Raw genomic sequence first — 27,695 nt, forward strand, 5'->3', positions numbered from 1 at the left:
AGCTTTCTAGCTAATGTGTTGGTAATGGTATTGTGCTGCTTCCCAGGTTGTACAGATGAAAATCAATTGTTCCACCATCCTGACCAGGCGAGGGGAGAGGATCAGCGCCAGGGGCAAGTTTGGTGGGGGCAGGAACCAAGCGCCTCCCATCGAAAGATTAGGTGGCCGTGTGTTTGGGGCACCCATCCCACAAAAATACTATGACATCGCGAAGCAAATAGGTACGGCAGTTATACCATATTTTGTTTAGCTCTAATATATTCGTATTAGTGTGGTTGTACAACACTAGGGCACTATAGTAACTTTATTTCTTTATTCAGTATAAACGTTATTATGCCGCACTACTCCTCCCACAGTTTTGGCAACACGCACTTAAGCCATATGGCATATGTCAAATCGACCGAATTTTGATAGTACTGTTCGTCCGTAATAGGCTTCCAAAGTTATTGGAAAACGCCAAAGTTATTGGCCCTTTTGGTGTTTTAAACATTATGTTATAATTTAGCTATTGAAAAATAGCAGATCTACAAGCTCATAGCGCGCCACCGAGTGGCGCGCTACGATCTTGTAGGTCTGCTATTTTTGAAAAATCGTGAAAATATTTATTTCAGAAAACAGGATTTAAATTTTGAGGTCAGGCCTAAATGGGTCAAATGATAAGGGACAATATCGGTGGCACCCAACTGTATCACATCATCATCGCAGGATCCGATCATCACTGAATTTGAATTGCACGTTGCTCAGTCTCTCGTGTCCCGGCAGCCGTAACCGGCGACTCTCGTCGGTGCAACCGCACTTGCAATTTTCCCAGAATTGCACCTTTCTAGTTCCAGTTGTGGTTGTTTTCTATCTATTAGATGTTCTGGATAAGTTCCAAACTGCCATGAAGAAGAAGATGGAGGTACAAACGGAACACGAGGAGCACGTCAGATCCCAGAGAGAGCCTGACATGCTGCGAAAGAAGGCAGAGATGGAACAGGCCGAGAAGGAGCTGGAAGAGGTTGATAACACCCTAGGTATGTGTAGCAGCAGACCAGCTCAGTGGCCTCGTGTCCAGGGGGTGTAAGTGTTCACAGCCCACCCATCTGACCACTTTAACACGCCAGCCAAATGGCTGGCTTGTTAAAGTGAATTCTAAACATGGTACTGACACATGCATTATACTGAATGCACTACATGTGATTTAGGACCTCTTTAAATGACAAGATACTATAATTTTAACATGCTGCTTTCTCAGGCTTTTTGTGCTCATTTTGTTTTCTTTGCTTCTAATTATTTTATTTTGCTCCCTGAGCTGCAAACGTGAAAGCCTGCACAAGCAAGAGTTTCACCTCACTGTTGCCTGCAATTGCATTGTGACAAAGTTGATCGATTGATTGGTTCAATCAAGAAAGGTAGAATGCAGACTGAGGCGTAAAGTGGCCTCCAATGATGCCTCTATTTATTTGTATACTCTATGGGTCCCCTGAGTGTGTGGAATAAAGTTTGAATTGATTGATTGAATATGTGCTTTGGCTAATTGCTCTGTGTTCTCTCCTTTCAGCCAGTGCCAATGCCCCCAGTCGAACGTCTGTGAAGCGGGGTGCCGCCGAGGCACCAGGCAACCCTGCAAAGAGACCCAAACAAAGCCTACCAATGCCATAATGTTTCCCTTTGAAATGTCGTAGTGCCTTTGTCTTAAAGGACGACATCACCCATTCCATTGTCAACCTCATCGTCCTCACTAATGCTCATGATAATTAAACCAATAGCAGATGTACAAGCCGCAACACTGCACAAAGAGATATGCTGTGAGCTTGAAGATCTGCCAAAAATGTTACGGTACCATATTATCATGTTCATTAGTGAGATTATATGAAGATGGATTGAAAATGGGTGGTCCTTTAAGGCTTTTTCATACAGTACTTGGTCCCCTGATGGTGTCAAGCTGTCTTGTCTCTCGTGCGACATGTGAGCTTGTAGGTTGGCTATCTATTTTCGTCACGTGACACCATCATGGTGACGGAGCATAATTTAACATTTATTCAGATTTTGTTGTTTGTTGTTGTTTTGTTGATATTAAGCTTTTTTCCTTGTTTGTTACAAAATGCCTTGTTGATATTAAGCTTTCCAGAATATCATTTTTATATTTTTATTTGAATGTTAAAAGAAACTTTATTTTTCATAAGGTGAATAAAAAACATTTATTCTGTTTTTGTTGGCGTTTTAATTCTGTGATGTAATCGACCAAACTTATAGGAGAAAAAAAAGCATACTCCCCTGGGCCCTGTAATCAATGATTTTGTTCTTGCCTAATGTAAATCGCTCTGGATTAAGAGCGTCTGCTAAATGCCTAAATTGTAATGAGCAGCAAGAGGCATTCTTTATGGCCTTAAAAAGGCCATAAACCATTCTTAAGCCTTCAAAAGGCTTTTTATACATTTGAAAACTTGAAATGGGACATTCTGCACGAGTACTTTTACTTTTGGTACTTTATTTTGAAACCAATACTTTTGTACTTTTACAAGCGAACAGCGGTAGGCCTACTTCTACATTACAGTATTTATACTTTTATACTTACACTTTTTCCACCACTGATGATATTTTGTTAATACTTTGTCCGAAAACATTAGGCCTTGCAGCCTAAAACAAAGGATAACACAAAAAAGTATTGGGGACTTGTTTCCATTGTTGTCCTGTGTATTCAATTATAACTGTACACAATTACATATGTTATTACAAATATAAAACACTGTACAAAGGAGAAACGGGAAAAACAACAGCAGTGAATGACACCTTGGCTTTCGATGACAATGTACCTCCCTGTGTGGTCTCCCAATGTTTTTTCAGGCCAGTTTTGAAAGAAATTCACATCCTTGGTTTGATCAAGGGTTTGATGGTGTCGGACTCAGGGGCAGTCTGGGATCGACCACCTGGTGTCCAAATGGTTTGATTGAATACTTTGCATGGACAAGCACAGTAGTACAATTTCAATACAAAGTTTGCTAAAATAATGTATACAACCCTCGTTTCCATTAGCACGGAGGATTTTTTAAAGTAAGTGCACCAGCCCATTGTTCAGTCACAGCCATAAAGTATGTCACAGCTAGGGTCTCCTGTATTGAAAGGAGACCCTAATGTTTCCAAGTGGGTTGCCAATTTAAGCCAATCAAGGGAGAGTACCATGCGTCGTCGGTGGTCTGCTTCAATTTTATATTGTGTCATCACTTCCAATTTCACTTGTGTATGAGTGCTCAATTCTGATTGGATAATATGGCATCCTGACCTGAAAATGCATTTTCTGTTTACTAAAAGAGCTGAGAGAATGGGGCACTCCTGTTACTGAATAAACACTAATTTCTATCAGAATATGTAATGTCTACTAACACCACGTATTGTAACAAAACATCACTTTTAGTACTTAATATATTACTGCACCTTTTTAATCGTCCATATTAAACTGTGGCCCCGTAAAATCTGAATCCCCCCCTTTTTCCCCTCACTGTATATGTTTCTTTTCCCTTTTTACCTCCATTATGATGAATTCCTGTTCTGTTCTTTGTCTATATAGAAGTGTCTATTTGTACGTCTAAATGTTTTGATGAATTGAACATGGTGGACCCTGTTGTAAACAAGTGTAATGCTTAATTGGGTCGTCCACTCACAGTTAACAGCCTTTGTATTGAGTTTGTGCTTGAAATGTACTGTAATTCTGCAAACTGTTAATACATTTTTCAATCAATCAATCAAATGAAAAGGGTTGAGAAACAATGTTCTACGGTCGGACTCGGTACGTGAATTACGCACGGGGGCTACCAGGGGGGAGGCTACCGTTAACCACAACCATGGGGGAGATTGCCCCTGGACTGGTGCGTTTTTTTGGATGCGAGAAGAGACCATGGGGGCTGGGCTTCAGCGTGGGTGATTCCCACAGTTGAAACATGCCGTGTAGGTCCTATTATAACCAACGTCATCCAAGGATGTTGAATGAAGCTTGCCAGACCTGTGTGTTGATCAGAGTGACAGAGAGGCAGAGGGGACCAACACCAAACCGACGCGCGTAAAACCCTCTGCTGGGCTGGAGAGAACCGCGGTCTTCTTCATGTAGCTACATTATTATTATTTTTAATCTGAAAGAACATTGTGGTTTTAAAAGCAACAATGAAGGGCGAGTTTACGGGATCGCTGAAAAGTTCGCTTATTCACTTCTTACTGACTTTCCCACTGATCATTGTGATCAATGGAACTCCGTTCCAGACTAAGTTCAACATGTTTCAGGGAAACGCATATTCTCGCACCGAGCCAGCTGGGCAGAAAAATAAGTGAGTGAATGGAATGGAATCTTTTAAACTTTTTATTCGATTTTTTAAATGTATTCAAATGTAATTGCAAGCATTTCACAAATTATCATAGATGAAATACGGTAGACTTAACTTGTTTTTTTAAGCTAGCTGTTCCTGTGATGCATTGTCTGAAATTTTAGTCACTATCGTTTTCATAAAATTGACATCCTTTATTTTACTTTATTTATTTTTATTTTATTCTTTATTAATCTATCTTTCATCTTTACATCCAGAAACTGGTGCGCTTACGTAGTGCACAAAAACGTGAGCTGTGTTGTAGTGGGAGGCTCTGAGAGCTTCGTGCAGCCAGAGGTCTTGCCGTGTCCACTGCAGCAGCCAAACTGTGCGCAAAAATCCATGTAAGTATCTTACTCATGAGCACTGAGCAGGGATGGAAAAAGCACTCAAATATAATATACTTGTAAAAAGTATCTATGCTGCATGGTAGAAATTGCCTAATGTACTTGAGTGTAAACTGTACATAAGTAAAAGTACAGTTCTCATGATGCAGAATGTCCCATTTCAGTGATTTCATAAGTTAAAAATGTATACAAATGTATTTTTAAGATCTACATACTTACATGTACAAGCTCAATGCCTTGCATCTGAGCATTGTGAGCTGAGCTTGTAGAGCTGCTATTGTCAAATGGCTGAAACAGCATAGGTCTACGGCTGAAGTGTTTGTAATAATAATTAAAATCTACAAAGTAACTAGAAGCTAAAGTTTATATGTAATTGTAGTGTAATAAGGTCCTATATTTTCCTATAAGATGTAGTGGAGTATAAGTGAAAGTACTGAAAACTGGAAATAGGCATACCGTAGACTTACTAGTAAAGCGAAAAATACCTCAAAAGTCTATACAGTACAGTACTTGAGTAAATGTACTTAGCTACTTTACACCATATCTTATACTCATGTCTCTTCTTAACCTGGTGGAAAGAGTGGATATTTGTATTAGCCCAGTGTGCAACAACGCACTCTAGTTGCGTGTGAAGCCTATCACTCGCCTCAGGCAAGCAGAGGTTTTCAAACGTTTTTAATTTGGAGCTTCACCATTCATTTTATGACACTGACTGTAATAGGCATAATATGCCTATTACATAATCATATTATGATAGAACATAGCTAGACAGAACATGTAGGCCTACCTTATGCAATATAGGAATATTGTATAGGATATTGTTTTCTACATGTTATTTGTTTACGTGACAGGTGAGAGCTGAGGTAAAAAACGGGGGGAAAATGGTTTTATGAAGTTTGACTTTAGATGAGAGCAATGAAAATTAGGTTTTGTTGTGCCCAGATGTGAATAAGCATCTCATCTGCTTTGAATTGACATGGCACATTCTTTGCCGAGCAGGGTAATCGGACATTCTCTTACTTTACTTTCAGTAGAAACGTAACCATGGTACAATAAATGAACACTACCTAAAATCATTTGGATATAAAATCATGGGTCGGCGACCTATGGACAAGGGGCCAAAACCTTTTCTCTGTGTGTTTTTAAATAATGGAACACAAGCATCTGAAGTTGTTTGCCGCTTGATTAATTAGAATTATGGCAGCCCATGTGCCCATCTGGAGTTTGTTGTCAACAAACTCAACAGAGCTTTTATTGCTTGGGATTCCAACATTTACACTGATCTCCTCAGAGGAGGGATCAATGCACAAGCATGGTCTGGCAAAGCAAAGCCTTCCTCAGATTTCACAAAAGGACCATTGACTGTTTAGAGGCGCCCCCGAGAATAACATTGTGTTTTTTTGTGTTGTAATTGCACGAGAGTAGGGCTTGTTTGAATGACGAGAGGGTTCAGATCTGTGAGCATTGTACCAGATGTGATTCATCATGGACTCTTCCTTAGTGATGGAAGAAGTACTCACATGTTGTACTTAAGTAAAAGTATCAATACCCTATTGTTACAAGTAGGTACAGTCTAGTATAAAAAAATTACTTCAGTAGAAGTACAAAAGTATAGGCAGCATCAAAATGTACTTAAAGTACCAAAAGTAAAAGTACTCATTATGCAGAAGGTCCCATCTACAAGCTCACAACACGTCGTGTTGTGAGCTTGTAGATGTGCTATTATCAAGCTCACAACGCAACGTGTTGTGAGCTTGTAGATCGGCTATTTTTAAGTGGTTTCATAATAATAATCAAAATCTACAACATAACTAGCAACTAAGTTTTCAAATAATTGTAGTGGTGTAAAAAGTACAATATTTTCCTCTGAGATGTAGTGGAGTAGAAGTAAAAGTAATGAAAATTGGAAATACTCCAGTAAAGTTAAAGTTACAGTACAGTACAGTACAGTACAGTACAGTACAGTACAGTGAATGTACTCAATGTACACCACTGTTTCCAGATGTGATTCATCATGGACTCTTCCCTTAGTATCCAAACTGAAACGTGAGCAGCATCATTTATATTTCTATCCCGTGTCATTATAGGCTATGGGAGATAAACCATGTAATTATGTGTGTGTATCAACAAATATGACATTGTCTGTGATAATAATCTCTTCCCTTCCCATGCCATATGTTGTTTTTTTTCTCAGACACCGTACGCACTTTAGGCCAGCGTACAAGATTGCTTACAAGACTGTGACTGAGCTGGAGTGGAGGTGCTGCCCGGGGTACCAGGGTCAGGCCTGCAACGAGCTGAAATCTGAAACCCCACAACGTCAAAGAGAGCAAGGACATCATCTGTCCCACACAACTTATCCTACTCCATCAAATGGTGAACATGGATATTCCCTTTTTTGGAGTTAAAATGTTATGTTAATACAAGGGGTGGTTGTATTTTGTCTTAATGCTCTTCTATGGAGACATTTAGATCGTGTCAACGTCTCACCTAGACACAGGATCCAATTAACATGAATTTTGACCTGATTGTCAAGATTCAATGTATCCCCTGAGAAAACAGGCATGCTCAATTAGCGAAGTGGTAAAAATGTCAGCACTTCAAATCCAGGGTAGAAGGGGTTACATTGTGCTCCTTTAATGGAAACAGTATGATTAAAGAACACAAAAACATTTATAGAAAACGATTAACAGAACGTCTGCATTAATTATCCAATATTGTGCATTTGATTTGTTGATGTTGACAGAAACTTGACACATAAAATGTATTCTATTAAAATGTCATTCTGCCTGGCTGGATATCTTCAAACCGAGGTGTTTCTGAAATATAGTATAGCCTACTACTAATGCTTTTCATGAAACTTTTTTGAAACTTTTTTTGCTTTTCATTTAAACCGCTGACCTCCCCTAAAGACACGGGATAAACATTTCCATGTCCTCGCCACCCTCTCCGTCATCCCTCTCCTCCCCTGTAGGTCTGGAACAGCAGCAGACGGGCCATAGAAACCATCCGTGGATGACAGGGGCACTGTCGTCGGGACGACAGGGAGGTGGTGAGCTCGGGCGTCCCAGCGGCGGGGTCGTCTCCGAGGGTCCCGGAGGAGGAGGAGGGTCTCGCTCCACGGTGCAACACCTGGAGGAGGAGGTGCACCGTCTCTCCCAGATGGTCCTGGACATGCAGGCGAGCACTCCGAGCTGTGTTGATTTCATATAGACTAATAAATACTATGACGAAAAGTGTTCGTCCACTACCTGTTTTCACTGACAAAAACTGAATGGAAACTAAATGAGAACTAAGCTATGATGACTAAAACTAAGACTAAATGTACTGACAATGTCGTCAACAAATAAAAACTAGACAAAAATGTTAGGAAGGAAGGGGCTGGTGGACAAGAGGTCCAGTATAAGTAAAAGACACAAGTCATTTTACACTTGGTTGCATGCTGAAAATAGCAGATTTACAAGCTCACAACGCGTCACGCTGCGACGCGCTGTGAGCTTGTAGATCGGCTATTTTCAGCAAGTGTAAAATCAGTCAATACGACGGCCTGCCAAAATACATTTTATATATATATATATAGTATATATAGTCGACTAAAACTAGACTATACTAAAACATTCCATGTGACTAAAACACTATTCAAAGAGACTATGACTAAAACTAAAATCATAATTTTCTGTCAAAATCAACACTGCAGGCGAGCATGACGGACACGGCATCCATCCTCCGGGAGGGCCTGCAGGAGGAAGCCAGTAAGATGATGGCCACGTTCCTCAGCGATCTCAAGCCAACACCGACGCCCGCCAGCGCCCGCGGCGGCGGGACCCACAGCGTGTCGCTGCAGGAGCTCTCCGTGGAGGCGCGCGCATACGACGAGCACATGGACGAGGTCATGAACAAGATCAACCAGGTCACAGGTATACACTCTCTGAGGAAAAATAAAGTTTAACGATATTGTGATTGTGAGATGCAAAGAGGGGTTGTGGGGGTGTTGAGGGTACATGGTAATATGCAGTACAGTATGGTTTATGTTCCATACTTCAGTTTAGTTTTTTTCTTGATAGAGATCTGAGACTGAGTTACAGTAAGTTGATATTTACCAGATAAGCATAGGCTTCATTCCTACTTCTTTTCGAACAATCTTCTGTTATTGGAATTATGATTATTCTTGTGCAATGCATTATTTAGTCTAGTGTATTGCTTTAGTTTTTAATGAATTATTGTGATTTAGGTTGTGTTTTATTTTTGAGAGGCGCTAGCCCCTCCTATCTGCAGCTCTGAGGGTTTGTGACTTTAATCACAATCATTGAAGACAAAAGTGTGTTTACACAAACATTGAAGACAAAAGTGAGGACGCAAATTGTGATTGGCCAGAATGAGATGATGTATGATGATAAGCGCGCCCCTCACTTTGTACGGGTGTGATCTTGTTTTTTTGAATGTTAGAATTAAACATTCATTGGTTCATTCATACAGACACCCTGGAGTCCAAGAGCAACGCTCTCGACGACCTCCTGGGCCGCGTGGGCCAACATGACGGACAGCTCCGTCTGCTAATGGAGGCCGCCGCCCAGAGCGCCCCGGTCACGCCCCCTGCTCCCGCCTCCCCCGACGTGGACCTGCGTGCCTACGTGGACGCCAAGGTTCACGCTCTCCGGGAGGAGATGATGGAGGGCATGGAGATCAAGCTGGCCGATTTGAAGAATGCGTGTGATTATAAAATAACGTGCGTGCAGGAACAGTGCGAGGGGCAGGAGACCAACTATCTCAGCCTGGCCGAGCTCATGGACTCCAAGGAGTCTGACCTCCGCAGAGAGATCCAGGACTTGAAGGAGGAGTTTATTGATTCGGTGACGATAGAGAGCGAGTTACCGACAAACGCCTCGACACCCGACCCACTATTGGCCCGCGTGGAAGACCTGGCGGCCCGTCTGAATGCGTCCGAGACGAATGCGGAGGCACAGCGCCTCTTTCTCGAGGACAAGATGAGGAAGGCGGGAGCGGAGGGCGTGACGGACCTGAAAAACGTTCTGGAGGACAGGCTGACCGCCGTGGAGGACAGAGTCCACAATCTGGTCGATTTAACCGCCAACTCTCTCAGGACCGGAGATGTGGATATCCTGCACAGGGACGTTAACTCTCATAACAACACCATTCGTGGTTTGGAAGAAAGACTCGATGCCTTGGACCAGTGCTGCTCAAAGGAGGACAGGTTTAATTCGACCGATTTGGAGAAGATGCAACGAGATTTCCAGGGCTGTAAAGTTGACATTGAGTCCATGCAGAGCGGTCTGAGCGGCCTGGGAGCCGTGGAGGGACGACTCCTCAACCACAGCTCCAGTATGAAGGACGTGCACCGCGAGCTTGGCCTCCTCAGAGGACATGTGGGAACGCTGGAGGACTCTTCGTCCGACATGAGGCGCTCCCTTGGCCGGCAGTCTGCGGAGCTGCAGAGTCTTAACTCTACTTGCGGTCCGGCCGGGTCGGTGCTGGCGGCAGGCCAGGAGGCCAGAGAGCTTCTGGAGCTCCATGCGGCACAGCAGCAGGAGCTGAGGAGCCGGCTGGGCGAGCTCAGCGGGGAGGTGATAATTTCATTGAATTGCTTGTAAAGTTGGAAATCTCCTACCAATTTCATATGTCACAAGTACATCGTTGATGTATTCCTTTATCTTTTTTTTTTTCTTTTTTTTTTTTACATGTATTCCATATACATATACAGTTTTATATTAACATTTTAGGAGCATAGGCCTATGTTTAGATGCATGTGACAGCCTGTCAGCTGGTCAAACAATGCTGCTCCGCTTTTCTAAGACAGAAAAACAGGTGAGGACAAAGCCTACGACAGCTCCCGACCTGACGCGATTTTTGGCCTGGCGCACGTTCAAGGTCAAGGTCATGCGGAAATGATAAATGCCGAAAATTGCAGTAATTCCGGCGTGCACCCATATTTTGGCGTACGGCGCGTTGATAAATGAGGGTCTGTGACTAAAAACTAAATCCCACATTTTTGCTGTCGAAATCAACACTTAAGGTGAAGGCGGAGGGCGAGCTCTGCAGGGAGAAGGCGGAGGACGCGGCGAAGGAGGTGGCCACAGTGGCCGGGCGCGTGGCCGGCGTGGAGGGCGTATGCGGGAAGCTGGAGCCCATTGCCGGCAGTCTGCAGAGGATCCGGGAGGGGCTGAACAAGCATATCAGCGGGCTGTGGACGTGCGTCAGCCAGCTGAACGGCACCGTGAGAGCCCACGGGCGAGACATCGGCACGCTGAAGGGGACCAGCCACACCCTCCAGGGTCACGTTTCTGCTATCGCCAGAGACTGCAGCACCGCTGCTAAGTCAGGTACGTAAGTAGCCTTGCCGAGCCATGAGGCCCATAGGGCAGGAGCCTATCTCCTGTTTCTGTAGCGTGATGCAGCTTGATGTACAAGTACACCCCCTGGACATGACGCCAGTATGTCGCAGGGAAGTTAGGTAAGCTACACAATAAACATGAAAGGACCCTGGTACAGCACGTCCCTTAATGTGAGTGCCTCCCTATTCGTCCCTCATATAATCAATTTTCCAGATATTGTTAAACGCAAAAACAGTAACTAACTCCCTCTTCCATCTTTACTGAATCTCATTCATCATCCACAGGACCTTCAGTAGCAGACGTTTGATCTTAGGACACATCAAGCGAGCTTTAAGTGTTATAATGTAGTCTTAAACAGGGTTCCCCCCCCCCAGCTGGACCCTATTTGGTTGTCGCAGGTTGCGGTTCATTAAATTGGTCCACGGTAGGTTGTGCGTAGTTAATGGCGGACCTGCAATAAGGGAGTGCGTTTCATTTGGAGTGTGAGGGGAAGTAGGATCTCCATTTAACTGTTCTTCTGACTCAGAGGAACGCAGGGCTTGATTGAACACACATGCTCATTTTAATAGACCCTTGCTTGTGTTGAGCAATTCCTTGGCCTTAAAAATGTGCCTCAGTCATGCCTGCGTATGCATCCAAGTGTGCGCTTGTGTGTGCGTCTATTTGCGTGCCACGGCACGAGCGAGTTTTTATCCGAGTGTGCTGTTAGTGTATGTTGTGTTTGAGCAAGTGTAGGACAACGATCCTATTTGCGCCATTCGTATTCTTATCATTGAATATTTATAGAATATAAAGTGTAGCTACCCTTGGCCTTGGACATGATTTGCACTATTGTGACCTGCACTTTAACATGCCCAAGTGGCTAATATTGACTCACCCCCTTACAGTAGGGAGTATGTGCACGAGCATCACGCCCATAATGTTTATGAGCCGCGTCTGTTCTTGTGCGTCCAGCTAGTTTTGCAACATTGGTTTATGGCGCCAACGTGGCCTTACGTGGTCCACTCCGGATTGGATGAGGGGTCAGAATAAAAAATGTATCTGCTTCAGATTCTAATCCCGGTTCGAGACATTATACATAAGGGAATACAAGAACGCTCGTCCCGGGTCTAATCCGGCGACCTCGGAACGGCCTCTAGCAGGTATTCCTAACGCTAAACTTATTCCTACCCTGGGGGGAGAGTGTGTTTCGGGGCGAGGGTTCCAGTTCCCATATAAGGAAGAGAAATCTGTCACTTCACTTTGCCATTTGTTGGGTGTGTATAGCTCTGAAAGTCACGGACAGCCTTCAATATTAATCTCTGTAAACTGGCACTTTTATTCTGATGTGGCCAAAATGTGTCTCGCAGAGATTCTGGGAAATGTCCACCCATCGTTTGTTGTCCTAAGTAGAACTGACGTTTAAATTGTCGTACAGTCATTGGGAATTTATGGGTAAGAGCCCCGTGAGAGATGGAACATTAATCATGTGTTCCTCTCTGACATGGTGAAGTTATACCAGGCTTGGCTTGTTGTACGACAGCCAGTTGCTCCTTCTCACTCAGCCCTGGCAGTGTAGCCTCACCCTTTTTGTCTTTCTTATTTATCTGAAAGGGACTGGAAAATACCGCCTCAGGCGCTCCATTAAGCAGCTTATCAGTGTCGCTGCCAGTGGGCGTTCTTTATTCCCAGAGCCCGGAGGTCTCGGCGGGTTTAGATTAGGAGGCTACTGCGTTCATACATCTTCTTTCCCTCAAAGTAGCTCTGATCTGTCTGTAATGTTATTCTCTTTTTCTTTTCCCCCAAGCTCTGTCAAATTCTCATTTGTAAAGCATTTCTGACACGCTTTTTTACCCCCAAAGCTCTTTCAAAATTAACACACAGCAAAATCCAGAGTGGTGTATAACTCTGAGGGTGTAAAATTAACGTATTATGCTTGCACTTTCAGAGTTAAATTGATCACTCAGGATTTTGACTGTGTTGAACTTGAACACACTCTGAGTCTGAACTGAACTGTAGGGGTGTGTGTACCGTGTGTGTGCCGTGTGTGTGCCGTGATGTCAGATTTTAGAATGGACAATTTACGACGGCATGGGGAGCTGGCCTTGCTCCCCTCATGACTTCAGCTATAACTTGATTTAAGACTGTCTTGATATTGTGCTGATATTGATATCACCGCCATGTCATCATTGAGGATGGCCCTCTACCACATTGCCAAGTTTTGCGAAAACCCGACTACACGGTTCAGCCAGAACTGCTATTTTTGGCGGAAGGAGAAGAAGGAAAAAAACAGACAAATACAATAAGGAGTCCAACAAGAAGTCCCTTCGGGCTTGGTCCCTTAATAAGAATGAAACAAATACAAGCTAAAAACAATCAGCAGAATCTGCAATTAAGCCACATATTGATACTGTATAATTAAAAAAGTTCCTTGGCATGATACCTGACCCTGTCATTCCGAGCTTAGGCAGCGCCCCGTCTGACTTCACGACTTCAGGGTTATTGAAGGAAACCTGGCCTTAACTGCTGCGAGCTGTGGCCCAGTAGCACATTGTCCTTATATACTATACATATACACTATACTGAATATAGTGCATATTCTGGACATGGCTCTCCATTAGAGCTAATAGGAGAAAGGACCTTTCATTCAGTCGACTCAAAGTTGCCGGCTAAGTGGAGTAATTTCCCAAGCATTAGCTATCGTATAGCAAATTACGAGCTTCCGTCTGGGACCTAAGGGGCATGCACTTTCAAACATGGCCAACTAGCGTGTGCACATGTGCGTGCGTGCGCTCGTGCATGTGTGTGTGTACATCAGGGCTCCTTTGGTCACCCCTACAAAAACAGTATGTCACGACTAAACTGAAGAGAATTTTTGTTTCCATTTGGACATGCAGATTGAAAATAACTTCAACCACTTAAACTCCAGCATTGCTATTCTGGGGGAACATTTAACATGTTGTTGAGCTTGTATGTTATTTTTGGTGAAGAGACTTGGTGTACAGTAGGCTGAAATAGAGTACAGTACTACAGTTTAAATACAGTTTAAATCAGGAGTCTAGAGGGTCTAAGTGGTTAAACTGAAGTGACATTGATTAATTCCAAATGTTATCAAAGTATTCTGAGGCACCCCTGGACTTGCGTCAAGGCACCGACTTTGAGAAACCGTGGTGTACGTACAGTACACAGGTTTTTATGTGCATGCTCATGTGTTTTTCCTTATTTATGTGTGGCACCTCCATGTTTTCATAGCCATGTCTCTACTCTTGTGTTCCCATCATTATGAGAACATTCTTCTGCAGATGCTATCTCCTGGGAGTTTTGCAGAACCCAGTGGTGGAAAAAGTACTCAATTGTTTTTAAAGTATCAATACTGCAATGTAGAAATACTCTGTTACAAGTAAAAGTCCGCAGTTCAAAATGTAGTATTGTATTTTAGTATTTAAGTATTGGTATGTAGTTTTCAAAAGAATGATAAAAAATGTTTTTAAATCACAGATCTACAAGCTCACAATGAGCCGGCTATTTTAAAATGGACAAAATGTAGGCCTATATGGGGCTGCATGTATGTTTTGTATAAAAAGTATAAGTAAAAGTACTGAAAATTGGAAATACTCAAGTAAAGTAAAAATTGTATTTAAGTACAGTACTTAAAATGTACTCAGTTACTATACACCACTAGCCAAACCATATATAGTCTAATCCAGACTGCTCGTGTAACTTGTAAAGGGTCCATTTGTGTTAAATTAGCTCTCCGGATTTTACTGTGCAAAGCACTAATAGCACCACTTCCCCAGTTCGTTAATGTGCATGTGGGAGACATGCATATGTCTTTTCCCTGTGCCAAAGCACATCCTTCCCATTGTGTTTGGCACAATGGGGGAAAACCAAAACCAAACAAGAACAATGTTTTACACTAAAAAGGAGAGGAAAAAGATAAACAAGGCCAGGCTTTTCAGAGAGGCTAATTCTAATATATAGGTATACTTCTCTTTGGCACTTCCCATTGTGTTTGGCAAAGCAATTTTCTACTAAACAAGACAACACTTAGGGGCGCTCTATTATGAGCCGCGTTTGTGAGATAACAAAGCATGCATTCCTGCTTCAGACATGACTCAGGGGTCCAGCTGCTGCTGGAGGTCAGTGACTTTAAGACAGAGATAAGGCAGCTCATGTGCGTCGTACTACACATTCGTGCCCCGTGGACAAGTATGATGATAAGCTCCAAGAACAGAGAGAGAGAGAGAGAGAGAGAGGGAGAGAGACTCCCACGGGGGTTGATTGTCCAGCGACAAGTTCGGGCCAGTCTTTTATATATAAGTGGTTCTCAACCTGTGGGTCACAACCCCCAGGGCGGTCCCCACGACCCCGGATGACAATGAAGTGACAATTTAAGGACTTTAAGACCTTTTTAATACCTAAAAAGAAAACATCAAAGGTAATCAACAAACTACTATAAAAACTGGTCAAAATTGGCCAAATTGTCTAATATTAGAAAGAGGCAAAATGTGTGAAAATAGCCGATCTACAAGCTCACAACGCTTGTAGATCACTGCAGCCGATCTACAATGCTCACAACATTGCGAGGCGCTGTGAGCTTGTAGATCTCCTTTTTTCCACAATATTATGTATCTGTGGAATCGAGTCAAACAAAATCTACAGTCCAAGTTCTTTTCAGGGTGGGGGGGTCACCAGTTCAAATATTATTTTCCAGGGGGGTCACGACCTGAAAAGGTTGAGAATCAATTACAATTTACAATTTACAATTACAATTTAGGCATTTAGCAGACGCTCTTAATCCAGAGCGATTTACATTAGGCAGGAACAAAAAGTATGGGAATACATCACATATATAAAATACATTTATCAAGAAACATGCGTAAGCTAAGAACGTAACTAGAACATATTAGGGCATTCACTAAAAAATCGATTTATCGATTTATCGATTTCATTAACACAAGTCGATTCAGATTAGGAGGAGTCGAAAGTTGAAAGAAAAAAAAAAAAAAAAAAAAGAAGTTTTCCCCATATCATATTTTTTGCTCTGTGTGCGTGCGTACAGAATTCAAACTGTAGCATTGATTATTGTCACGGACAGAAGTCAATCCTTGGTTTCTGTTGTGTTTGAACAATAATAGCAATTCAAAACAGAACCTCCAGTCGCTGTCATAAGAACGGGAGGTGCGCTCATGAACACGGCAGCAGAGCCTATTTGTGCACGGCTGCACGCGCACCTGCAGCCCATCAAGTATAATTTATGCTTCGTCCCGCTTCGTCACTAATATAAATCACAGCCTGTATGTTATTTAGTCTGGAGTTGTCCTTTAACGGTGTTAAATAGCTCTATAGAATTTGGTCAGAATTTATTGAGATGATAGCATCTCATTTTTCAGCATCTCATTTTAGAGGGGGGGCCTATATTCTGATAGCAATCATTGCTATAGAGCAGTGGTCTTCAAAGTTGTGAGCTTGTAGATCGGCTATTTTCGGCTAATATTAACCTTCAGAATAGATTATATTGTTCAAGTGGTTAACCGAATCTATGCCAAGAACGCAGGCTACGCAGCCTACAGTCAAGCACACTGTGTGTGTGCTGGGCGGCTACACTTCCTGGTTGCCCTGGGATGGTATTTTGCGGTTCCAATCACACAAATATTTGGAGACCCCCCCCTGTTGTAACTCTGACGTGACGACCCCCTAGGGGTCCTGGACCCCTTGTTGAAGACGCGTAGAGTGTTTGTTCAGTTAATTAATAGGGGTCTCCTAATCCCATACAGGATACAGGATAATCAAGTGAAATTTGAAGTGATGAAACAAAACAAAATTAGCAGACAAAATTGGAACTGTCTGGGACACAAAATTGGTATCATGACCTGAAAACTTGTCTTCTGTTTGTTTAAAAAACAACAAATTTAACACATGCCACCGTTGATTTGTATACAGTTTCCTGCTGTCACCATAGAGGAGGAGAAACATTTACTGTGAATGGTTTAAGGCGAGAGCGATTTGGTCATTCTCCTTTTATTCGTCTCATGGGTTCCAAAATCACGTGGGGACGGATTTATGAATTTATGAATTCCTAAAACCTTTCCTAAAAAGTCCTTTGGAGCTAGGGCCATTTTGGCACACGGTGACCCATAAAGTCAACACGTGCTGTGGAATCATTATGACACAGCACAGCTCATTACATGACGGGACATGTAATGAGGTCAGTGGGGTGGGGGTACAGTATGTCTCAGAATGGACTGGAGTTGATACCTGTGACTATAGGAAGGATTTCCTATGCAGTGGTGGAAAGTAACTAAGTATGTACTCAATTGTACTGTACTTAATTTTTTTTCTTTTTCTTTTTTTTTCTTTTTATTATTTTTTACTTTACTTTTTTTTTTTAAGATATTTTTTTGCGGCTTACGCCTTTTATTGGTTTTTGAAGGGACAGACAGTAGGCTGACAGGAAACGGGAGAGAGATGGGGGAAGACATGCAGTAAAGGCCGTGTCGGGCTCGGGAGTCGAACCCGCGGCACACTGCGACTGGATTACCAGTCGGGTGCCCAGACGGTTACGCCACCGCCTGGGCCTTTTTTACTTTACTGTCGTATTTCCAATTTCCAATACGTTTACTTCTACTCCACTACATCTCAGAGGCAAATATGGTATCTTTACTCCACTACAATTATTTGCACTATACTTAGTTATACTTTGTATAACATACATTACCCACTTCATACCTACAGTATATATACAGTGCAGTATACTTTGGCCATTTGAAAATAGCCAATCTACATGCTTATAGATCTGCCGTTTTCAAAAGATTTAAAAAACATGGTATACATTTGTGAAACTTGTGAAATGGATAATGCATAATGTGTACTTTCTGCTTTTGTTACTTTGAAGTACATTTTGATACCAAATTACTGTTTGGCCTCACTCAGACCTTTAAAACATTGATGTATGAATGTATGAATGTTGTGAGTGTCATGGCCGCCCCAATGCATTTCCAATGGAAGTCACATGGTTTGTAGTCCACATTTTGGACTACAAGCTGTTGTATGGCTTTCGGCTGTGTTTCGGCTGTGTTTCGACTGCGCCCCTCCCCCTCATACAACACAAATGTTGTGTCAAACCATGTGACTCCCATTGGAAATGCATTGGGGCAAGCTGTGTCACACCCTTTGTATACAACAAGCATACAGCAATCTGTTGCGACCGTGTGAGTGAGGCCTACTACGACTCAATTTCCTTTCTGAATACAGGACATGTACTTGTAACAGAGCTACATTGCAGTCATACTTTTACTCTAAGTATAACATGTGCAGTACTTCTTCCATCACTGCTCAGAATGGAGGGACACCTGTGTCTATGGAAGGGTTTCCCAAGCCTGCTCCGGATGTGTACCCCAACTCTTTAGATTCTGGGACCACAGGAAGCTCAGCTGCAATAGTTTACACTACAGCTCACCCCCCTGTAATCACAGATACACACACACACCCCCTGCAGCTTTTTATACCTCTTCGTCTGCCTAGGACTTGGAATCAATTTAGATTCCCACGCTTTGATGAATCAGTGAGATAAAAAGCTATAACTGATCAGTCATTCATTCATTGCACACTGTAGTGTACTGCAGGGGTTCTCAACCTTTTTGGCTGGGGACCCCCCGGAAATGCTTTGGCCATGTCTCGCGACAAAGTGCCCTTCTGGGCACAGGTCTCCACCAGGAGGATAGGAGTGTGTGTGTGATGTTTGGCAAAATGTTTAGGAGCAATATAAACGTGTGTGTGTGTGTGTGTGTGTGTGTGTGTGTGTGTGTGTGTGTGTGTGTGTGTGTGTGTGTGTGTGTGTGTGTGTGTGTGTGTGTGTGTGTGTGTGTGTGAGACGCGGCTTGGCCTGTTGTAGCGCCACCATGAGGCTGATTTGAAAACTGTGGCATTTCTTCCAAAGCCTAGTGGGAATATGCATGCACAGTTTCACCACAATCGGACGCTGCGTTGAGTAGTTGTGGCGATTTGTACAAAACGGGTACAATGCGGGCTACTCCTGAAAAGTTTAGAAGCCAATCGTAGCCAATGAGGGTGGATTATGAGAAATCAAACAAACCCGTCTTGATCACATGACTATGGAGAGCATGTGTACCGATTTGCGTGAAATTTGGATAAAATCTGAAGGAGTAATATTAGAAAATGTGTTTTACATATGTCGGCCTCCTGGTGGTGCTATAAAGAGCAGATGTGAAAAATTCCAGGCAAAGGTTTTTCCTTGGCCTCTAGGGAGTTGGCATACAAAGTTATCCACAGATCCGTGCAGTTAGAAGTAAAAACACTTTTCGGCCAGTTATGGTGCCACCATGAGGCCGAGTTGAAAATGTTCATGTGGCATTTCTTCCTCGGCCTAGTTGGAATGTGTGTGCACAATTTCACGGAAATCACACGATGTGTTCATGATTTGCAGCATTTTGTTTGAAACTGAGCACTCCTGCGAACTTTGGAAGCCAATCTTAGCCAATCAGGATGGAGTCTGAGAAATCTGAAAGACCTGTTTCGTTGAATGACTCTAGAGAGACTGTGTACCAATTTGCGTGATGTTTGGACAAAATCTGTAGGTGTACTGTCCAAAAACTTGTTTTGCACAAAGCGGCCTCCTGGTGGTGCTATAACAGGCCGTTCTGGAAATTTTGGAGCAGAGGTTCATCGTTGCATCCAGGGAGTGTGTGTGCAAAATTTAGCATCGACCGGGTTAACGGTGCCGGAGATTAGCTGTTCACAGACGGACGGACGGACGGACACACGGACGGACGCCTTCGGCCTGGTGGAGACAATGAATACTGAAACCAGATATAATCATTAAGGAAAGTACTATGTGTACTATGTAAACGCTTCATTTCCATTTTCCAGCCATTCAGTTGCACAAAAAAACGTTTTATTTGTTTTGGGGACCCCCCCCCAAATATTTTGGCGACCCCCCCGAGGGGTCGCAACCCACTGGTTGAGAACCCCTGGTGTAGTGCATAGTCATACCTACAGTACCTTGCATGCAAGGCTGCACTCTAACAAGCACAGACTATTAAAACATTTTGACCTGAGATCAGATTCTAAAAATGTCTTCTACATCCTGACAGTTTTCTGAAAAAGCTATGTTTCTATGTCAGTCGTTCTTCGATTTTTCAAAAATAGCAGACCTACAAGTTCATAGCGCGCCACTCGGTGGCGCGCTATGAGCTTGTAGATCTGCTATTTTTCAATAGCTAAAGCATAACATAATGCTAACACCAAAAGGGGTTCCCGCACAAAATGGGTTAAAACACACACATGTGCAGCATGCATCCCTGAGGAGTGCACATGGTGACTAGACTTTATTTTATTTTATTTCTTTACGTTCCCCCTCCACACATACATTTTTTTACAGGCAGACTAGTTTCTACTTTTATAGGGAAGGAGCCCTTTCCCTTAGGGGTGAGGGACAGTCCGTCTGGTGGAGGAATATATGGACATGCCTGGGAATGCTGGTATGCCTTTCATGTGCTCTCCTTTCAGTCCTTTTAGTCCTTTCCTTTTGGGGGAACAGACAGCCGAGCGCTGTCTCGTTCCAGACCAGGAGAACTCTCTCTTCTGTGTCCTCAGCCAAGAGCATGGATTTGTTGATAAAGACCTGCTGGTGCCGTGTTTAAAAAGGCTTCTCAGCTGCGGTCGTCAGGAACCCAGCGATAGTTTAGAGTCGAATGCATTGTGACGTGTGATGTTGTAGTGGTCTGTCATTTCCTTTGTTTATGTCCCTAATGACAGACGGGAGTGATTACTTACTAGTGTTGTGTGGATGGATCCCTCAACATGTTTATTTTATCTTACGTTATTTACTTGGGTAATAAAGAAAATATGTGACAAAGACATTTTTACTTAACCGCCTTGTATACTTCGTACTATGAAAAATAAATTATATAAACCGTAGGAAATCGAAAAGAAGAATAGGGATGCCAGGATTAATTTTGTTTAAAAGCCCCCACAAAGACATTTTTACTTAACCGCCTTGTATACTTCGTACTATGAAAAATAAATGATGAATATATAAATCGTATGAAATCGAAAAGAAGAATAGGGATGCCAGGATTAATTTTGTTTAAAAGCCCCCCCCCCCCCCCCCCCCAAACAGGAAAAAAATAATATAACGAATCTGTAGAACCTACAACGGCATAATGAATTTAACAACAGAATGTTTTTTTATACTATAGCAATATGTTCAGGATCACCTTAATAAATACTTCTATGACATTGATCGAGACAATTACATTTAAACAACATATCTTTTCATCAGGGTCTCTCTAGGATAGAATGACTTGAAATGGGGGTCCAATGTTAAGTACATTTGAGTGTGACATGAAAAGTTAGGATACACTACACTGTAATGTCCGTTAAAATGAACGGGAACCAATTAGACGTAAGTAAGAGGCTATTCGATACCATTTTGTCGTGTTTCTGTCAAACTGTTCCAGTCCCATCCGTGACTCGGTAAAATCAAAAGGAGATTTATAGCTTCAACAAGTGAAAACCTTCCCTCCGGGATAAGAACATGGTGACCTGAGCCATCAGCGAGAAGCTCTCGTAATGGCTCACATAAAAGAGAATGTTTCCTCGACACCTACTTTGCTGATAATTTAGTGGTTTTAGAGATTCAAACGGAGTACCTAATTGGGGGGCATGTTTTTAAAGAGACGCTATGAAACCAGATGGCTTGTACCCCGTCTGACCTCGGGGGACATCTGGACCCCACGTTGGAACTTTCCCACCGACCTGATTCGCTCAACCCCAGAGACCTCCCATAATATCCATCATCCTCAGTTTTAGTGTCAGTTTTGACAGCACATTTTGATTTAGTTCTAGCCATAGTCTTTTGGATACGATTGCATTTAGTTTTAGTCATGTTTTAGTCATCTGAAATGTTTTAGTGGTAGTCTTATTTTGACTAAGTATCGTAACATTTTAGTAGATTAAATCTACAGTTGATTTTGTCGACTAAAATGTATTTTGGCGGGACTTGATGCCGTCGTAATTTACACTTGGTTGCATGCTGAAAATAGCCTACCTACAAGCTCACAACATATCGTGCTCCGACGCGTTGTGAGCTTGTTGATCTGCTATTTTCAAAGTCTAACACCCGAGAGCAACTAAACATGAAATTATGTGTATTTTAGTTGTTAGTTGGATCTCTTCTCCACTAGTCCCTCCCAAACATTTTCTTTTATTTGTTGACGAAATTGTCAATAGAGAGTATGCGCGTGACATCATCATCAAACCAGGAAGTTATGCAGGAATGCCTACTGAGTGGCAAAAAAACTACTTTCTGGCAAGGGAGATTATAGTGGACTTTAGGAAGTCAAGGCCGGACCACTCCCCTCTGCTCATTAACAACGAGGCAGTAGAGGTGGTCACAGAGTTCAAGTTCCTGGGTCTCAGCACCAACATCGCTTCAGTGATTGGAAAAGCTCAGCAACGCCTATACTTCCTACGGAAGCTGAAAGAAGCTTCCCTGCCAAGAAATCTTCTTGTAAACTTTTACCATTGTGCTGTCGAGAGCGTACTGACTTACTGTGTGTCTGTGTGGTTCTCCAGCTGCACAAAGGCAGAGCAGGAGGCCCTACAAAGGGTGGTGAAGGCGGCAGGTAGGATCATCGGGTCCCCTCTACCATCTATCACCTCCGTCTTCACCTCCCACTGCCTCGGCCTCTCCCATGTATCATCAGAGACCAGTCACACCCGGCACGTTATCTCTTTCACCTCCTTCCCTCAGGGAGGAGATACCAGTCCATCAGTGCTAGTAGCTCAAGACTGACAAACAGCTTTTTCCCCTACGCAGTCAGACTGCTAAACGAACGACTACTAAATGAGCATTGACTGTCCCCTCATATGCATCATGCATTCTGACTCTAACTGGACTGTGATAATTTATTGGTTCCCTTTTCATCCATCATGCACTTTAAAATATCACCATGCACTTTACTTTGTGTTGTATGTTACGTGTTATGTTATGTGTTTATGTACTACGGTTATGTGGGAGCTCCCTTGAAATTTCGTTGTATGCTCAGTGTATGCTTGGTGTGCAATGACAAATAAAAGTCTATTCTATTCTATTCTATTCTATTAAACAACATTAAACAATGTTAAACTCACTTTGCCTGTTGCTTTGCCACTCGATGTGCCATTCACTTTAAGCATGCGCATACCTCTTTAGTCTTAGTTTTAGTCCTCATCATAGCTTAGTTTTTATTTAGTTTTCATCAGTGGAAAAAAAGGTAGTCGAAGTTTCATAGTTTCAGTCGACAAATTCAACACTGACCCCAGACCTCCCATGATATTCATCATCCTCCGTTTTCAGGTGTTCACGCGGCTGCGGGGGGCGACTCTGGGGCCCGGCCCCCAGCGGCGACCGCCAAGTTCAAGCCTCAGGAGGTCAACGTCAAGGCGGAGGCCCCCCTCCTCCCCGAGCCTGAAGTGATGGAGGTGGGAGAGGCCGGACCCCCCGGGACCATGACGTCGTCCAAGCTGCCCAAAGGGACGGACGGCAGCATGGTGCCTGTGCTGGGCTATGCTGGAGCCCCAGGTGAGAGAGAGAGAGAGAGGAAGAAAGAGGATATCTGGAGGCTATTCATCCATCACACATACACACACAGACGCATCAAATCCTCATTCTTCTCATGTTTTCTAATCTTGCAGCTACCCCACCCAAATCCCAAGTCTCGCTCAATATGCCATTGATTACAGGTAAATCCACCCTTGACTGTTTTCTAACCCATACAAAAACTGTTCCACTTTAAAGTGAATTATCCCATCTAGACCTGAGTTTGAAAAACATTATTGTTGCTATACACTGACACCACGGCGCGTAAACAGCGCCTCAAACTGTGACTCCGCCCACAAACGGGGGAAGTTGTGATTTTCGCTCGTTCACTGCAATGCAATTTGCGGCATTTTCAAAACAATATTGAGCAGAGTAGCGATTATCAAACGTATTTGCAATGCCATACGTTGAAAGATCTGTTCCCCGTGGACAAGGCACGCTACCTCCGCAAGTTAGATAGCATCGGCATAGATGTTTGTCCGTATGTGATTAAGGATTGGACCAAATTCCGTGAAATTCATGAAAAAAACGGGGGGAAAAAATGTGACGTTTTTGGGCGTTCCTGTCTAGCGTGGTGTCAGTGTATAGTAACCAGCTTCAAGGTGTCAATGTTTCAGGAAATTAAGAAAAACATATATTTTTGAGTGGCGCTAACCCCTCCTACAGTATGCCCAGCTTGTTTGCGTGTACCCCATAGCGATGATTTCATTGGCTGAGCACGGAATATGAGGATAAAAAGTGAGGACATAAAAGTGTGGACGCCAAAAGCAGCAAATGTATCAAATCTACAAGCTCACTTTGAGGTTGTAGATGTGCTACTTTTGATGCTTTTGTGTGACCGTAGTGTGATCAAATAGGACGCTAATTTACAAAAATGCACAAAGGAAAAATATGGATATAGGAGGTTTCTGCCGACAGCAATGATATCTAAAATGTCACGGATGCTTTCCCGAATTGAAAGGTCTAAATCACTGGTGGTTTTCAAACTTTTTAGCTCGAAACCCAAAAGAGAAATTAAATGTTTTCCCGGGACCCAAACTAGTGAAAATAGCTTGCAAATCGTCTATTTCCACTACCTCTTAACATTTGTTTTCTAATTTCCTTATTTATTTCTTCATGAAATTACTGAAGAAAAAAATTGAATTTGTTTTTAATTCATGAAAAAAAACGGGGGGGAAACTGGTCTAAAATGTGTTAAAGTGTTGTTTCTTCCTCAACAGACTTGCACACGACCCAGAAACCATCGCTGCAGAAACCCATCCTGACTTCAGGTTGGAATCTTCTTCTTTGTGTTGAGTGTTTTCAGTGTTTTCAGTTCCCATTTCTATACATTTTGTAACTGGTTCCACGGAGCATAACACACAGTCTTCACTGTGTGGTCAAGGTGAAAGGGTGGCATTCTCAGCCGGTCTCAATCTTCTGCCGTTCCCCGGAGAGGTTGGAATCATTCGCTTCAACAAGGTGCTAGTCAACGATGGAGGACATTATGACTCCCATACAGGTATCCTGTCATCATCCCATACACCAGCAACAAAGCAACACATCCAGCAGTGGCGTGCACAGAACGCTAGGGGGTGCTAGACCCCCTGCCGTTTTGGCAATGTGCCCTTAAAAAAAACGTATTGTTTTTAAAAAAAATTGTACAGTGTACACAGTACAGTTATGTGGACCATGGTGACATTGATCAATTCTTGATAAAAAGCTTCTAATATATTATTTAGGCCCCAAAATCTATAAATCTCACACTATTAAGGCAACCGGCCGGTTCCACGCGCTGCACAAGGTGCCCATTTTTAACTTGAGCACCTGCCCCTCTAAATGTCTGTGCACGCCACTGACATCCAGTGGTCATATTTGATGACCTTGTTGTAGGCTTGTACAAAGGCTAAAATGTAATTGAATTAGTATGTTATGTAGACAGATGCCAGGTCATTTGTTGACCTGGCATCCCATAGTTTTGTATAATACTGTTTAGACTGATGATGATGGTTTACTTATGATCCCAGATGACTATTTCTATGCATTTTATGTATTACCTCGTGTTTACCTTGCTTACTGTAAAACATTCTGGATTAAGAGTGTCTGCTGAATGCCTAAATTGTAATGTACATTTAACACTTTCAGAGTGAAATTAACATTTTATGGAGTATTAAACCAGATATCCTCTTTGCCCTCAGTGTGATACTTCATACTTGACCTTCTCTGGCTGTTGTATTATATAGCATCCATTCCTGACTTCCGTTTTCTTTTTGTATTATTCTTAGGCGTCTTCACGGCTCCCATGGACGGCCGCTACCTGGTGAGCGCGGTGCTGACGGCCCAGCGCGGCGAGAGGCTGGAGGCGGTTCTCTCGGTGTCCAATCGCAGCGTCCAGAAGTTGGACACGGCGGGGTTCCCGTCCGGGTCGGCGGTGCAGAGGAACGAGCAGCAGTGCAACTGCGGAGGCTCCGCCTCGCTCAGCCTGGTGCTGAAGCTGAGTCGAGGGGACAAGGCGGGACTGGTCATGACCGCGGGGAAGCTGGCCATCTCGGACTCCTCTGAGGTCCTCTCTACCTTCAGCGTTGTGCTCCTTTACACCAGCCCGTCAAAGAGATAACCCCACTACTAGCAACAGACCTCCTTAAAGCACTATGGGGTCTTCAACAGGGGGTCCGGGACCCCTAGGGGGTACTCACACGTACGTTTTAACAGCGGGCGACAGCCAGACGAATTTTCCGGAAGTGCATTATTTGTCTATGGGACCCGGCGACTACCGGCGATAGCAGGCGAACGGGCGATGGTCGAAAAGTGGGCGGGGCAACGTGGCCCGAAAAGATACAAATAATTTAGCTTTTTGGGCGATGACGGGCGATTGGGCGATGTGTCGGCCGATGCTCGCCCGCTGTTAAAACGTACTGTCAGAGTTACTACAGGTTGTAGGAACATTTAAAAAAAATTGTATTAACCACTTCAATCCTGTCCTGGTGGGAACATTAGCCGGAAATAGGAGATGGCGTTGTGACCTTGTAGATCGTCTATTTTCGGGCAAATAGGTTTGGTGGGGAAAGAAAAAAGCAGACCATAGTAAACCTGTCTGAATACAACAAAACACTACACAATGCTGTCAACAAGTCTATGAAGCTATCTATGAAATCTATGAAAATTTTTAATCTGCAACACATTTTTATACTGTATGTAGTGGGGGGGGGGGGGGGGGGGGGCTCCCTGCTTCATCTCTCCCTCAGCAAAGGCTTGAAAAAGGTTGAAAACCCCTTGATCTAACAATTATTAGTGAAGTATGGAGGGCTTCAGTGAACTGAAGCAAAAGAGTAATGTTACCGTGTTGCAGAAAAGACGTGAAAGGAATACTGTACTTTCTTGAGGCAAACTTTATATCCCAAAGAGATGTACAGCATACGTGTGAATGAAAGAGTGAAAAATCTTCATATGACCACCGCGCTCAGACTGTAGGTGCGCCACCCGATTTACAACATATCAGGATCAAGGAGATGGGTCGCACACGCCAAGACTTTGGTTCAAAAAGTTTTATTTCAAACCATGACAAACGTTTCGGCTATCCAGCCTTCATCAGTGTGTGATGAAGGCTGGATAGCCGAAACGTTTGTCGTGGTTTGAAATAAAACTTTTTGAACCACAGTCTTGGTGTGTGCGACCCATCTCCTTGATCCTGAAATGAAAGAGTGAAAGAAATAACAAATAATAGATGTTATCAGATGGGATAATGCGAGTTCCTTCCATAATGAGTATTAATATATTATTTAGTAATCATTTACTTGCTACGGTGTATTTTTGTTATTTGTTTAAAGTTCTGAGTGTATAGTTTTATTTTATTATATTTTTTTTTACCTCTCTAGATTTGAAGTGTTAGATTTAGCTATTGAAGAGATTCTCTGATACAGACATCATGTGCTGGTGTTGGCTAAATCTCATGTCCAAAACTGTTACTTTTCTTGTGGATCTGCAACTTTTGGTCCTTTTGTGAGACGCTGTAGTAATAGTAGTATGATCAAATAGGGCGTTAATTTGCGGGGAAAAAACACAAAAAGTTAGAATAAGAGGTTTCTGCTCGACAGCAACG

General features: G+C 43.0%; 2 protein-coding genes across 4 annotated transcripts in view; both read left to right on the forward strand.

Annotated features, from left to right (window-relative positions):
• The window catches only part of smchd1 (structural maintenance of chromosomes flexible hinge domain containing 1), a 46,140-nt gene extending 43,947 nt beyond the window's left edge, over positions 1-2,193 (forward strand). For all 3 annotated transcript variants that reach the window (XM_079489763.1, XM_079489762.1, XM_079489764.1), the window contains exons 46-48: positions 47-221; positions 858-1,016; positions 1,544-2,193. In XM_079489763.1, the coding sequence (XP_079345889.1) occupies positions 47-221; positions 858-1,016; positions 1,544-1,644 (435 nt within the window). In that variant the 3' untranslated portion in view covers positions 1,645-2,193. The remainder of the gene's footprint in view (positions 1-46; positions 222-857; positions 1,017-1,543) is intronic.
• Positions 2,194-4,030: 1,837 nt separating this feature from the next.
• On the forward strand, positions 4,031-26,359 carry emilin2b (elastin microfibril interfacer 2b). The gene is made up of 12 exons (XM_079489313.1): positions 4,031-4,301; positions 4,556-4,681; positions 6,879-7,003; positions 7,659-7,864; positions 8,382-8,601; positions 9,161-10,266; positions 10,716-11,022; positions 23,375-23,599; positions 23,713-23,760; positions 24,838-24,888; positions 25,002-25,118; positions 25,882-26,359. The coding sequence occupies exons 1-12, from the start codon at positions 4,141-4,143 to the stop codon at positions 26,211-26,213; spliced, it is 3,024 nt and encodes a 1,007-aa protein (XP_079345439.1). The 5' UTR covers positions 4,031-4,140; the 3' UTR covers positions 26,214-26,359.
• The last annotated feature ends 1,336 nt before the right edge of the window (positions 26,360-27,695 follow it).

Source organism: Electrona antarctica, assembly GCF_951216825.1.
Source record: "Electrona antarctica genome assembly, chromosome: 20".
In the NCBI taxonomy this organism is placed as follows: Eukaryota; Metazoa; Chordata; class Actinopteri; order Myctophiformes; family Myctophidae; genus Electrona; species Electrona antarctica.